Here is a 15,458-nt window from a genome sequence, read left to right as displayed (position 1 = left end):
TCAGCAACAATACTCAGGTAGGCTGTGGCGTTGACACGATGTTCAATTGGTACTAAGGGGCCCAAAGTGTGCCAAGAAAATATATATATGGTTGTAACAAGTGGTTATTTGAGTTACTGTTGCCTTTCTATCAGTTCGAACCAGTCTGGCCATTCTCCTCTGACCTCTGGCATCAACAAGGCATTTGCGCCCACAGAACTGCAGCTCACTGGATATTTTCTCTTTTGCGGACCATTCTCTGTAAACCCTAAAGATGATAGTGCGTGGAAATCCCAGTAGATCAGCAGTTTCTGAAATACTGAGACCAGCCTGTCTGGCACCAACAACCATACTACGTTCAAAGTCATTTAAATCAACTTTCTTCTCCATTCTGATGCTCGGTTTGAACTGCAGCAGATCATCTTGACCATGTCTACATGCCTAAATGCATTGAGTTGCTGCCATGTGATTGGCTGATTAGTCATCATGTCATCATCATTGTCATTATTATTAAACCAGATACTTTTTTCGATTATTCTGGAAAAGTCCTCCCAAAATAAAAACATATACATAAAAATCACATGGAAGCCACTCAATGATATAGATGTCTAGATGTGGTGAAGATGACTCGCCGAAGTTAAAACAGGAGCATTAGAACGGGGACGTAAGTAAGGAGATTTAAGAGACTTGACATGGAAAACGACATGGTTGTTTGTGCCAAACAGGCTGGTTTGTGATTTTAAAATTTGCAATAAAAATGGCTCAAAAACAGAAAATATCCCATGAATGGAACATGCGACCCACTGCCAAACAGCAGCCAGCGCTTTGTTGAGAAACAGCTGCAACTTTTATGAAAAAAAATAAATAATTAAAGCTAATGAAAAAAAAAAAAAAAGACCATACTAAAATATTGATGTTGGCAAAATATAATAGTCGATTTCATAGATGACATTGATTGGTTTTGGCAGCCCTGACTGGATTATAATAATTAACTGGAGCTGTTCATTCTAGCTTATTATTGAGAAACACCTGAAACATGCAAGGTCATATACTGTGTTCTGAATTTCATTGACAAACATATCTAAATGCAAGCGTTCCTTCGTTTTTCTCAGCTAAATTTACCCACTCATGACTTTCCTGCTCTGAGGGTCAAAGGGCACTTAGACTTTTGGCCATAATCTAAAACTCCTGATTGGAAAATATATTTGCTCATACCAGCATGTGCAGCGAATCCTAAAATCAAACTCTAGCAGCTAAAGAGGAGAAAGATTGTCTAATAGTTATAAGGCACACCCAGTCAGAATTAAGCCAAGAGCAGCAGAGTCTGAGCCACCTATGAGTGAGATGAATGAAAAGGATATCATAACCGAAACGAATGACGTCCGACAGCTTCAGGTAGATGTATTCCTGGTCCGGGATCCTCAGGTCATTCACAAATGTCTGCAACACAAGATCAAGCCATTTTACAGCGCTTGCAAAAAAGATCATGAAAAATGATCTCTCCAACTTTCCACATTTCATGCCATTCCAACCATAGACTTTAATAACTTTTGTTGGGATTTAATGTGATAAACCAAGAAAGAGTAACACATAAATATGAAGTAGAACGAAAATTATACAGATTTCAAAACTCCAACAGAAAAATCTGAAAAGTATGAATTGTACATGTATTTAGCACCCTTAAAAGGGATATCACAAAAAAAATATCCACTGCAAACAATTGCCACAAGAAAAAGCCCTAAATAGAGTCCACTTTTGTGGCCTACATACAAAAACGATGTGGCAGAAAACTAACAATGCATCACCCTGAACGCACCATTCTTACAATGAAACATGGTGGTGGGAGCATCATGCTGTGGTGATGGAGGAATTGTTTGCAAGATGGATGGAGTGAAATACAAAGCCACATGCTGCAAAATGGGGAGGAGGTCCACCTTTCAGCATGACAACAACCCTAAACATACAACCAGAGCTACAATCGTTTAAATCTAATCATTTTCATGTTTTAGAAAGGACCAGTCAAAGTAAAGAACTAAATCTAATTATTAGTCTGAGGCAAGACTTCGACAATTTAAGTTCACAGATGCTCTCTATTAAACTGACCCGAGGAGGGAAACATTTCTATCCTTAAATGTGCAAAGCTGATAGTTTGTAACTGCAAACGCGTCGATAAGTGGTTCTACAAAGCATGGCCACCTGATTATGTGACATATTATAAAACTGGGGAGGAAAGTGGGGAAATAAATAGAACTAATCGGTTTTGTCAATGGCTTAAAAGGACAGGACGCCCTTTCTTGGTGCGGGAGATCCAGAGTTCGATCCTTGATAAAATATTATTTTTGTCTTTATGCAAGTTTATGCTGTTTTGGATATTTGCTCATTTAATAAGCTTCTTTAAAGAGTGTACAATTAGGATTAGCTGCGTGTGATCTCATGTTGCTTTAGCACCATTGGCCCAGCTCTAACCTGAATGTTTCAAGTCCGTGCACATTTGCTGTTGTACCTTACTTGATTTACAGTTTGTAAGAGAAGCGGGTATCTTATGCATGAGGTTAATTGGACTGAAGCACCTGAGAGGTGAAGAAAGGTGGGACTAAAATGGAGCAATTTCTGCCACTTGCTCCATTATTCAGCTGCCTCTTCTACAGTACAGAATATTGACACAGAGGGGTCGCCACATTTCCTGTTTTTAATTCATCAAAAATGTTTTAAAAAATGTATCACTTTTGTTTCACTTTTCTGTTATGAACAACTTTATTATAGTTACAGGTCCTTCTCAAAAAATTAGCATATTGTGATAAAGTTCATTATTTTCCATAATGTCATGATGAAAATTTAACATTCATATATTTTAGATTCATTGCACACTAACTGAAATATTTCAGGTCTTTTATTGTCTTAATATGGATGATTTTGGCATACAGCTCATGAAAACCCAAAATTCCTATCTCACAAAATTAGCATATCATTAAAAGGGTCTCTAAACGAGCTATGAACCTAATCATCTGAATCAACGAGTTAACTCTAAACACCTGCAAAAGATTCCTGAGGCCTTTAAAACTCCCAGCCTGGTTCATCACTCAAAACCCCAATCATGGGTAAGACTGCTGACCTGACTGCTGTCCAGAAGGCCACTATTGACACCCTCAAGCAAGAGGGTAAGACACAGAAAGAAATTTCTGAACGAATAGGCTGTTCCCAGAGTGCTGTATCAAGGCACCTCAGTGGGAAGTCTGTGGGAAGGAAAAAGTGTGGCAGAAAACGCTGCACAACGAGAAGAAGTGACCGGACCCTGAGGAAGATTGTGGAGAAGGGCCGATTCCAGACATTGGGGGACCTGAGGAAGCAGTGGACTGAGTCTGGAGTAGAAACATCCAGAGCCACCGTGCACAGGCGTGTGCAGGAAATGGGCTACAGGTGCCGCATTCCCCAGGTCAAGCCACTTTTGAACCAGAAACAGCGGCAGAAGCGCCTGACCTGGGCTACAGAGAAGCAGCACTGGACTGTTGCTCAGTGGTCCAAAGTACTTTTTTCGGATGAAAGCAAATTCTGCATGTCATTCGGAAATCAAGGTGCCAGAGTCTGGAGGAAGACTGGGGAGAAGGAAATGCCAAAATGCTAGAAGTCCAGTGTCAAGTACCCACAGTCAGTGATGGTCTGGGGTGCCGTGTCAGCTGCTGGTGTTGGTCCACTGTGTTTTATCAAGGGCAGGGTCAATGCAGCTAGCTATCAGGAGATTTTGGAGCACTTCATGCTTCCATCTGCTGAAAAGCTTTATGGAGATGAAGATTTCATTTTTCAGCACGACCTGGCACCTGCTCACAGTGCCAAAACCACTGGTAAATGGTTTACTGACCATGGTATCACTGTGCTCAATTGGCCTGCCAACTCTCCTGACCTGAACCCCATAGAGAATCTGTGGGATATTGTGAAGAGAACGTTGAGAGACTCAAGACCCAACACTCTGGATGAGCTAAAGGCCGCTATCGAAGCATCCTGGGCCTCCATAAGACCTCAGCAGTGCCACAGGCTGATTGCCTCCATGCCACGCCGCATTGAAGCAGTCATTTCTGCCAAAGGATTCCCGACCAAGTATTGAGTGCATAACTGTACATGATTATTTGAAGGTTGACGTTTTTTGTATTAAAAACACTTTTCTTATTTTGGTCGGATGAAATATGCTAATTTTGTGAGATAGGAATTTTGGGTTTTCATGAGCTGTATGCCAAAATCATCCGTATTAAGACAATAAAAGACCTGAAATATTTCAGTTAGTGTGCAATGAATCTAAAATATATGAATGTTAAATTTTCATCATGACATTATAGAAAATAATGAACTTTATCACAATATGCTAATTTTTTGAGAAGGACCTGTATACATATTATACACAAACTAGTAATTACCCACATGTGGCAACTCATGGATAAACAGGCTAATTCCTGGTTCCATGCAATCTAGTCCTGAAAGTGTTTGTTCTAACTAAAACTAATCCACCAGCAGATGGGATTATATTATGCAACAGCAGCTGCAACACTGGTGAGGTAGAAATAAACACACCACTGACTGTTGGTTTTTCTTCTGGATTCCAGTGTTTCTGTTCAGATCACCAAATTTAGAGGAACAAGTAAAACATGGCACACAAAGAGCAGATCTTGTTCCGTGACTAAATGAAGGTAATCCTTGCCGGACTTCAGTTACCGGTGTCCACACTGTTCTGCTCTGATTCGTTTTGGCTACAGTTACTAGGATCACAGAAACACTCAGTGAAAACAATGACCAGTTTCTCTCAGTGCCCAACTCTAGATCTCAGTGGGATAATGGTGCAGTGAAGTATCAACACAGCAGTAATGGGAGAAGGTCACAGCGTTACAAACAATGGAGCCTGGCTCCAGGAGAAGCCAGGCTTCTGGTTTTCACAACCGTCCGAGGCATCCATGGTGCTTAGGATGGAGTAACTCACCCCATTCAAGCTGCCCAGGTCCTTCACCATGTGCTCATCTTTGTTTGGGTCATAGTTGATCACAGCATGCTGCTTGTCCACACTGCGAGACTGCATGACAAAAGCAAGAAACAAGTACAATTTAAATAAAAGCAGTTTCAAAACTGTGTAAAGCTCATTTTTAAATTAAAAACGGTCCAAACACGACATATTCAATCATAAAACTGTTTTTATTCAATTAATGATTCAAGAATTTCAAAAAGAAATCTCTATCTTCAAGTAAAAAAAAGTTGAAACCCAGTACTGAATGTAGTGGCCTCTGACAGTCAGCAGTGCATTGAAACAAATAAAAACGTTATTAAATAAGATCCCAGTATGGACACAGGAACACTTCGGATAAAAAAACGTTTGCGATCAAAGTTTGTCCCGAGATTATTTTATGTAAGTTAGAATGCAAAGAAATGGGATAAACACAATCAAGAAGCCCAGCAACCCTCTCTAGACTTGTTTAAAACTGACTCACATGAAGTAGAAACCTGTTTTGTGCTCTGAAATCATGGATACTGTAGTTTATACTGTAAGCGCACAACTGGAAAGTCAGCATAAATGATGGTACAGGACTGCAAATTGGCCAATGTGGACAAACCTCCAAGCTAGACAATAACACACAATGATTTAGACAGATTTTCGTAAAACATCTCCTGTTATACAGATGAAATGGATTTCATTGTCTTGCTTATTTTGGCGAGATTTAGCTCAAAACTAAATGTGGATGTTAAAGTTAAATGTTCAGCGCTAAATTAACTAAGCAGCTCAGAGATAGATCCACATCTTAAGAGGTCAAAGGACAAGGACATTAGTCATGCACTTTACAAACCTAGCTTTAATTTAAGAGGCAAGAATTAAGCCATCGTTGACTGACCTTTAACTGTCTGGTCTACATGCAAAATGTAAAGAGGGGTGGAAAACTAACACTCCACATCACCAACCCCATGGTAGTGGCAACATCATGCTGTGGGGATGCTATTTTCCAGCAGTTAGAAGGCACCTGGTTAAAGTTGATAGGAAGATGGATCAGGGCGATCCTGAAAGGTAAACCTGTTGGAAGCTGTAAAAGACCTGAGACTTGGGCTGAGGTTCACCTTACAGCAGGAGAACGATCCTAAACATACAACCAGAGCTACAATTAAATGGTCTGGATCAAAGCACATTCAGGTATTAAAATGGCCCAGTTAAAGCCAAGATCTAAATCCAATTGAGAACCTGTGGCAAAACTTGAAAACTAATTCTCACAGATGCTCTCTATCAAATCTGAGCGAGCTTGAGCATATTTGCAAAGAAAAATGAGCAAAGCCTTCTGTCTCTAGACAGAAAGGTGCAAAGCTGGTAGACACCTGATAAACACACAGCAGTGGTGCTGTCATGAAAACATTTGCACCATTTTGTGTTGGTCTGTCACAAAAAAAATATGTGACTGAAAATACTGGGAGACTTTCCTGCACTCTCAAGCTTCATAGCTTCTATATGTAACTTTAAAAAAATGTGAACTCGTCGTCATGTTCAAGAAACCAGTCTGAGATGGTTCATGCTTTATGACATGGCGCGTTATCCTGCTGGAAGTAACCATCAGAAGATGGGTACACTGTGGTCATAAAGGGATGGACATGATCAGCAACAATACTCAGGTAGGCTGTGGCGTTGACACTATGCTCAGCTGGTACTAAGGGGTCCAAAGTGTGCCAAGGAAATATCCCCCACACCATTACACCACCAGCCTGAACCGTTGATACAAGGCAGGATGGATCCATGCTTTCATGTTGTTGACGCCAAATTCTGACCCTACCATCCTAACGTCGCAGCAGAAATCGAGACCAGACAACGTTTTTCCAATCTTCTATTGTCCAATTTTGGTGAGCCTGTGTGAATTGTAGCCTCAGTTTCCTGTTCTTAGCTGACAGGAGTGGCACTTTGATGTGGTCTTCTGCTGCTGTAGCCCATCAGCCTCAAGATTCGACGTGTTGTGCGTTCAGAGATGCTCTTCTGCATGCCTTGGTTGTAACGAGTGGTTATTTGAGTTACTGTTGCCTTTCTATCAGCTCCAACCAGTCTGGCCATTCTCCTCCGATCTCTGGCATCAACAAGGCATTTGTGCCCACAGAACTGCAGCTCACTGCATATTTTCTCTTTTTTGGACCATTCTCTGTAAACCCTAGAGAAGGTAGTGCATGAAAATCCCAGCAGATCAGCAGTTTCTGAAATACTCAGACCAGTCCGTCTGGCACCAACAAACATGCCATGTTCAAAGTCACTTAAATCAACTTTCTTCCCCATTGTGATGCTCAGTTTGAACTGCAGCAGATCATCTTGACCATGTCTACATGCCTAAATGCATTGAGTTGCTGCCATGTGATTGGCTGATTAGAAATTTGCATTAACAAGCAGCTGGACAGGTGTACCTAATAAAGTGGCCGGTGAGTGCATGTACAAGTAATTGTTTTCAACTTGCAGTTTAGAGGCGAACTGCTAAAGATCACGCTTAGGCAAACAAGCGTTAGATAATGTACCACATTAACCTAAAGTTTGTCCTTATCTATCAAACTCTACTGTCACATTGAGCCACTCAACAGGGTAAAGACTTGCCACCTTTAATTTTACACAGACTGAACACATTGGTCTGACAGGGTGAGTCCTTTTCTGTGAGGGAGAGGCATCCTGGGCCTCTCTGTCACAGAAAAAGCAAACCCTTTGACTGACTGGCAAATTAATTTGCTTAATTAACCCTCTTGTCAAATGGACCATCGGCAATGTTTACATAAACTATTGTATAACAAGCCTTCACTGGGAACAACTGATCCGATGAGTCATGTTAGTGTTGGACCACTTGTTTGCTGAATATTGGACCATTTGCACGTTGCTGGACACCACCAGGTCTTCCGGCATCATCGGCCATTTTGTATCCCAGTATAGTCCGCTACTACAAATCCCAGCAGTCCCTGCGGCTGATATGACGGGGCGTCCCAAGTCTGACGTCACAGGAGACTATATAGGAAGGTGGCCCTTTAAGGGGGTGCTTTCAGCTTGTGACCAAGACGCGGTTACCTCGCAACTGGAGCATCACTCTGAAGAAGAAATCCCACGTGGACTTTCATTCATTCTCCCCGTTGGCCAACAAGAAAACTAAGCGAATTAAGCTTACAGTAATAAGAAGGCTTGTAAGTTTTCAACTTTACCGATCGAAGACGTGGGTTTAACACGTAACCAAAAAAACACAGAGTTTTCAAGGAGACGCAATTTTTCCTCCTTGTTTTTTTTGTTCCAGTCGACTAGTGACGGTCCGTCATATTTTTTCACCTTTCTGCCAAGGAGGCCACAAAGGACGAAAAACGGACTGCTTTGCTGAGTATCGGCAGACACGTAAAACTCTACAACCCCTTTCTCTCTCTCCCTCTGCTCAGAGGAGACATCAAGTAAAATCCATCCTTTTATTTTTATTTCTTTATTAGAAATAGCGTGGGCAGGATAGAGTAGGGTTTTAGTGTGATTTAGAGTCGCCATTTACAGTCTGATGTGCTCTAAACTGTGTGTGCATGCAACATTTTATTGAAACTTTTACTAGTGTTGGATATCTGAAAGCCGCTGTGCTTCCCAACAGTGTGCGTTTTGCTGTGTTGTTGTAACGCCTGAGAGCAAGCTCAGGTGTGGTAAAACTGAACTGCTATAATAACCTCATTTGTCTTCAACTTTACTGCTTATTAGTTGCTGCCAAACGTTTTACAACTCTTTGTGTTGCGCGGAACCCCCCCAGCGTTGGGGGATGTTTTATGGCTTACAGTAACTAAGCTACACTTTCTGGCGGGCCGCTCCCCAAAACTCCGTTCAACACCATATTCCTCTTATCATATTATCACTTGTTGCCATAACTGCTGGTTTGATTTTCATACACGCCCCAATGCTGTTTTGTTTTATTTTGTTTAGTTAGATATTTTTTTACCCTTCTGTGTAGAACTTTGCATGTTTGATTAGGTGAAGATTATTGAATCGGAGAGCGAGTTGTACCTGGGCTGTTGATTTAATAAATATTCACATAGATAAAGAGAAGGCGGTTATGTTTATTTTGTACAAGAGTGATTTGTCAGTCAAAATAAGGTAAAAAGTTCCCCACGTTTCGGTAGAAACGGTTGATTAAAAAGTGACATCTAGTAATAGTTAGCAACTATTACAAAGAATTTAATAATTGTAATTATCAAGGGCTTTAAGCCACAATTACAATCCCAGAGGACATCTCTGATTTTGAATTATAAATAAGGATTTTTAGTTAAGAAATTAATTTGGTCAAATTATGGTTTTCAATTATAATTATTGTTAAATATTAATTAATCAATAATCATAATCCCAACATTAGTGTTTGAAAGCTTTTAGGTGGATTGTAAATACTGCCCTGCTCACAATGGCAGGTTTATCATCTGCTGTACATCCTTGATTAGTTTAACATGACTAATTAACTGGTTCAAAGCTTCACTTTGCCCCCATTATCAGTATGTGAAAGTTTGAACTCTGAGAAATAATAAACCCATCGCTGAACTGGAGAGAAAGAGGTGTCAGGATTATTGTTAGAAAGGAATGGCCAGTCAGGTAGAGCTCACTTAAGGGGAATCTCCATTTTTTATGCTAAACAGGAATGTCGGGTTTCCGAAAAGCCACAGAAGAAGAGAAGAGATTTTATACTGTTTGGGCCACAAACTGCTTGCATCGAGTCAGTTTCAAATAAGAAGTAGAAAAGTTTGCATCAGTGGAGCCTGTAAGAGGCAAGCAACTTTTTAATCCAAGAAACGTCTGTGGTTAACAGGGCATTTCTTGGCTCAACACACCAAACAACCGTACAAACAACTGCCTCGGAGACAGCATTCCTCTTCTACAGCTCTAAATACAGATTGAGAGGGAAATTATGATGCGAAGACCACAAAGAAAGGGTGGAAAAAAAACAACACAGAGGAATGACATAGCTGCATTTCCAATGGGGAGTTTAGAACAGCCTGCCACTGGTGTTTCACTTATTTTGCAAGCAGCAGCTTTTTTAGAGTCACAAATTACTAAAGAGGACTCTATACAATTCTTAACCTTTTTACAGATTTAACACCAAACACCAACTTATTGCGTTAAGTTGAACGTTACTTCACACCAGCATCTTTGCCCACCTGCAACATCAGCTCACATTCTTCTCGGCCAACAAAGATCATTTCCCGGGGCAGCCGGTGGCGTGTGCCCGAGCTGCTGACCAGGAACCATGACGTCACACTCATGTCGGGGACACGTCTCAGGATCTTCTTGGCATCCTGGAAACAAGAAATACAACAGTTTTACATCCATCAATGTTCTATACTGGCTTTATCTCGAACCCATTTTACACATATTAAATGTTATAAGTCCAGAAAAGACATTAAAGAATTATTTTCCCACGATAAAGTTAAAGTTTTTCATCATAGCGTTTCTACAGTTTAAAGTTAATTAAATGATGTGCCAGAGAAGGTAATGAACAGTTTTCTTTGACTATTTGAATTGTAAAGTATCGCAGCACTGCCTCTTGATCACCTGCTACTGCACACTGCTGGTCAGCCAGCTTAACGCACATTTCTACACTTTTTCCTTGCTTAAGAGGAAGAAATCCAGCTGTTTGGAGAAATTTCCAGTCACCTATTAACTCTTGCTAAGGTAACTCTGTTTTGAAAGAAAATGTTTGCTAAAAGTTGTTAGACTGCCAACTGCAGGCTGGCTACTTGAGCAGATAGCCTGACTAATATACTAGCTAAAACTATCTTTGTATACTTGTCTTACTATAAAGAGCAGAAAAGCAAAAAGAAAAGATCATATTCTAAACAAAAAACATACCTTCGGTTGTATACATTTGCTTAAGTCCATATATCAAGTAAAATAACTAATATGTGAAATAGATAACATTCTTATAATTGACATATTACAGTCAGCAGATCTGCAGCTGCCGTTTTTGCTGCACTGTCCTGCAGGTTCTCTGATAGAGGTAGTTGTTTTGAAACCAGTAAAATAATTAAGGCATTAACAAAGAAACACCATCCTCATGCCTCTGGGAAAATGGTTTTAGCCTTTATCCTATTTTTTATTAAACTCAGAAAAAATGTGCATGAAATTACATGCTGTCGGTTGATGTATGTACAAACCATAAATGGTTTAAGTTTTTATGGATTTAACTAAGAGGAATAAAAATTAAGGGTATTGATCCTGCCTGCGAGCTGAACAAGAGAAACTTTCCCAATTTCAGTCTCTAATTGAATTATTTTATGCATCTCATTTTTATTTTTATTTTTAACCGACTGAAGCATCAAAGATTGCTGGATGAAAGTTTAATGAGAACACCTAAAGAGTTATTTAAAATTAAGGATTTTTTTGTGATTTCGGATCACATCTTTTTTTTCTTTTACATGTTTAAAGTAAATTGAGAACAGCCATTAGCCCAGAATTTCAGCTTTAAACTACAATAATTGTCCTTTTTTTTTTCAACCTACAAACACGTTTTTGGTATAATTTGAAACCAAATGATAACACTCTTTTAAATAAACTTTTTTATAACATACAAATTGAAAATCTAGCAAACATACAAACTATACCTGTAAGATTGGACTGGCCTTATTTTAATAGCACATGCATTTCTTCTATATTTTAAATATTGGGAAAATATTGGGTTTTTAATTTATGGTGAAATCCTGGAAGCCTTCCACAGAGTTTTTATTTTCTTTAAAAATCCAGCTTTGGTTTAGAGATTAATGCCAAATTAATCTAACCAATTATTGCCTGAGGATGTTACCATCTGAAATAATGTAATGTTTTTTGAAGGATAAACACCAACATGTAAAAAAAAGTTTCTGAAAATTAGTTTTAGCATGTTATCACCTAAACTCGCCTGTTTTCCATACGGGAGCGTCCGTCCAGGATTAGAGCTCTTTACTTCACGCCTTAGCTTACGTAATAAATCCAATAAAGCAACTAGTACCAGTCACTCAGGGGCAGACATAGTACAGACATTATTTGGGAAACTTGCAACATTTTAAAGTCAACACAATTCAGAGTGGGATTTAATTTAATCAACTAAGAGATATAAATACATAAAAACTTACAGCAAGCTAGGAAACATGTTGCAGATTGAAGAGTGGCATTCTTTGAACGCTAGCTAACAGCTTAAAGTGGAGACTTAACTTCCTGTAACATTACTAAAGTAAATATTGATGACAAAATTACACTTAAATATTTATATTCTATGCATTCTATCGTAAAAGACAACACGGTTGGTTGAACTGTCTCTGGCGGCTAGTGTTTGCTGCTGGCAGTGTTTAGCTAACGCTTGGCAGCCTCTTTAGAACGAAACAATGTTTCTCTCCAATGATTTGTTCCCAGCAGACTTACCTTAAACACCTTTTCTGTTTTACGCTTTAGTGAAGCCAGTGTTTTAACGTCCTGGTGTCAATGAAATTCGACGACCGACATGAACCCAACAGGTGACCCCGGTCAGGTAAATGTCTAACACACCCTCTTCCTCATTTTTGGGAATGACTACCGGGACCAAACTGTCCTCATAACGTCTCCGAGCCTCGAGTCCCGACACGGTGAAGACTAAAGTCCCATCAAACTGGTTTAATCTGAGAGGTGGGAGAAGGAAGAGGTCTCACTCTGCCTGAATTTCGAGCGCAGCAACGCGAGTAGCCACGCCCACGCCACTCATTTGTGGAAGAACATTTCCGGAAGCAGAAAGACGAAGAAAAAAAAACTGGCTTTTCATGAAAGTCATAAATATGAGATTCAGTGTCATATTTTCAAAGTCATAACTTTTAGGTTCAGCATCATATGATCTTCTAAGTCAAAATTATTTCATTCAAAATAATTATGAGTTCTGATGTCATGGATTTATTGATTCTACAATATAAAGTCATAAGGATGAGAATTAAAGTTACAATTTCAACTTTTAAAGTCATGATATTGAAATTCAGTCATATTTTGAATTTTAGTTATTATTTTAACATTCAAAGTCATGATTAGTCAATTTAAAGTCATAATTATGACATTTAAAGAGATAATTATGAAAATCAGACCCATAATTCTGAGATTTTAGCTTTCAACGTGTCATAATAATGAGATTCAGAGTCATAAGATTAAGATTAAAAGGTATAATTTCGACTTTTAAAGTCATATTTTAAAAATTCTAAGTAATAATAAAAGCCGTTAAAGTCACATTTATGAACTATAACAAGAGGCAGAAATGGGCTTTCGCTATTGTTAACAATGAGTGTAAATGAAATTTAAATTAAATGAATGTATAGTTTCAAGAAAATATCTAATTCAATATGTCTAATTAAAAGATTAATAATAAAATGAGAAATCATCCATGTAAAAAAAAATTTCAGTAAATTAATTTGTTTAAAAGTATTGAAAATAACAAATTGTGTTAATTTTTAAGTGCCCGTCTAAATCTTCCCAAAAATTTCATAATTTTTTTATATCTCAGATGAAAATGACAGTGACAAAAAAAATTAAACACAGGACGATTTCCAAGTAGCACAGCAAGAGAAAATAAAAACAAAAAATAAAAAAAAACTTAGAATAAGAAAACAAATCGAAAGACACGGAATTGTAAAGAGCAAATTTTTGTGATTTTATGGAAATGCTAGTTTAAAGTACTGGAAAATGTTGAGTATAATTTAAAACAATCTAAAAAAAAAATGTGAATCAGTAATTTCTTCAACGTGGCTGTAAAATAATTTTCAGAATAAAAAAAAAATCGTTGAACCGGTTAAATTCAGTCATCAAATCATGGTCTAAAATAACCAGAAATATGTCTGAAAATGTATTTGCTGTTACTTAAAATAAATTAAATAATCTGCTGGTTTCATGTAGCTCTGGATGGTGTTTTTCTCGTGGTGATTGATGGCCGCTAGATGGAGCTGTTGTCCTAATGAATGAAGTTATAAAGAGCCACCAGGAGCTCACAATGACTCAGTGCTTTGTTAGATTATATATTTCACTGTTCATTCTTCCCACTTAAATTAAATTTAAAAACCACCTTTAACCAATATACATGAGAATGTGTAAGAAATACATCTTCGTTTTGTTGGATATGCCAAGGAATTATAAATGAGCGTTTAAGTATGTGTGCAAATGAATTGTTGTTCTGCGAGACTTGTTCATATCAGTCCTGCTTTTGATGCAAAGAAGGGGCTTGCATATACCGAACTTGTCAAACCTGTTTTCTAATGCCTTATCTTGAACAAATAACTCTCCACCCACACAGTAAAACCTACTCTTATACAATTTCATCCGTTTCACTACGAGCAAGTGATCCTTTTATTTAAATATTTTCTTCAAAGTGCATATTTAGTTTAATGCATTTTAGTTTTTAATCTATTGCATTGCTTACCCTCGTGAAGCAGCAACCATCCTGCTGAGGTGTTCATGAAAGACACTGAACCAACTCCTGGTCAGTAACTGATCATGCACCTTCACTGCTGCAACATCAAGAACTTAACTGCAAAGCAGTCATTTACCAAAAGCAGAGTTTAATACACTTATGGTGAGTTAAATTGCATCAGTACCCTGCTATTTCTGACATATTCTTGGTTTTTTAAACTACAAAATGTTGGGTTTTTTTGCCTTTCTGCTTCCCAGCTGCTAATATAACGAGTACATAAATACTATTTATTGGTGTAAAAACAAAGGGGGAGGGGAATGAACATATCAGATCAAAGTAGGACACTTTAAGACATAAGGAATGCAGGCAACAACATACTAAGAGCTTTAACTGAAGGCTTGTCTACTAAAAAGGGACTTTAGTTGCTTTTTAAGAGAATCAGTACAAGCTGTGCAACTGTTGGTAGCACCCTAAGTCTCAGTGCTACCAACGAGAGCGATTGATCATCATTATTGGTATAAGGAGTGACAACAGCAACCTTTGACCTTAGGATCAAAGGGTCCAGGAGGAAGACTACACCTTGAGTAAGATTTCCAGTACCTCATCTAAATGTTTACAAGTCTTATATTCCTTTAGCAGTTTGCTATGATACAACCACAAATTGTAATGGATTTTATTGGAATCTTTACACGACCAACGTAAAGTTGTGCATAACTGGGAAGTTGAAGGAAAGTGATTACAAAGAAAATGCAGAAATGAAAAAATTTCAAACTTACCAAGACCTTGCTTTTCACCTCCACAAACAGGCCGCACCATCCGCATGGTGAATCATGGTGGAGGGAGTATAATGCCATGGGGTTGCTTTTTTTCAGAACAGACATGGAAGCTGGTTAGATTAGATCAGAATGTAAATGGAGGTAAATAAATCCTGGAAAAAAATCTTTTCACTGTTTCATTTTAGTTCTGCCTGTTGTTGTCCTGCTGGAAGTTGAGCCTCCACCCCACTTACAAGTTTTCTACAGTGTCCAACAGGTTTTCTCCTAGCATTTATTAGGCCCGAGCAGGAAAACTGCAAGGGCCTATTGTAGGATTTCTTTCTTTCTTTCTTTC

The 15,458-nt window shown here is 38.5% G+C and overlaps 1 protein-coding gene across 5 annotated transcripts in view; it reads right to left on the bottom strand.

The window, feature by feature from the left end:
- Positions 1-12,616, bottom strand: part of cep170ba (centrosomal protein 170Ba) — a 36,990-nt gene extending 24,374 nt beyond the window's left edge. For 3 of the 5 annotated variants that reach the window (XM_047344896.1, XM_047344898.1, XM_047344900.1), the window contains exons 1-4: positions 12,353-12,615; positions 10,117-10,254; positions 4,943-5,032; positions 1,341-1,419 (exon numbers count right to left, since the gene is read on the bottom strand). In XM_047344896.1, coding sequence (XP_047200852.1) covers positions 1,341-1,419; positions 4,943-5,032; positions 10,117-10,221 — 274 coding nt within the window. In that variant the 5' untranslated portion in view covers positions 10,222-10,254; positions 12,353-12,615. Of the gene's footprint in view, positions 1-1,340; positions 1,420-4,942; positions 5,033-10,116; positions 10,255-12,352 lie in introns of all 5 variants that reach the window. The other 2 variants (XM_047344897.1, XM_047344899.1) reach the window with 1 other exon arrangement.
- Between the last annotated feature and the right edge of the window lie 2,842 nt (positions 12,617-15,458).

This window comes from Girardinichthys multiradiatus, chromosome 19, assembly GCF_021462225.1.
Source record: "Girardinichthys multiradiatus isolate DD_20200921_A chromosome 19, DD_fGirMul_XY1, whole genome shotgun sequence".
NCBI classification, from domain to species: Eukaryota; Metazoa; Chordata; class Actinopteri; order Cyprinodontiformes; family Goodeidae; genus Girardinichthys; species Girardinichthys multiradiatus.
Note: the sequence above shows the minus strand (reverse complement) of the source record. Positions and strands in the feature narration are given on the sequence as shown.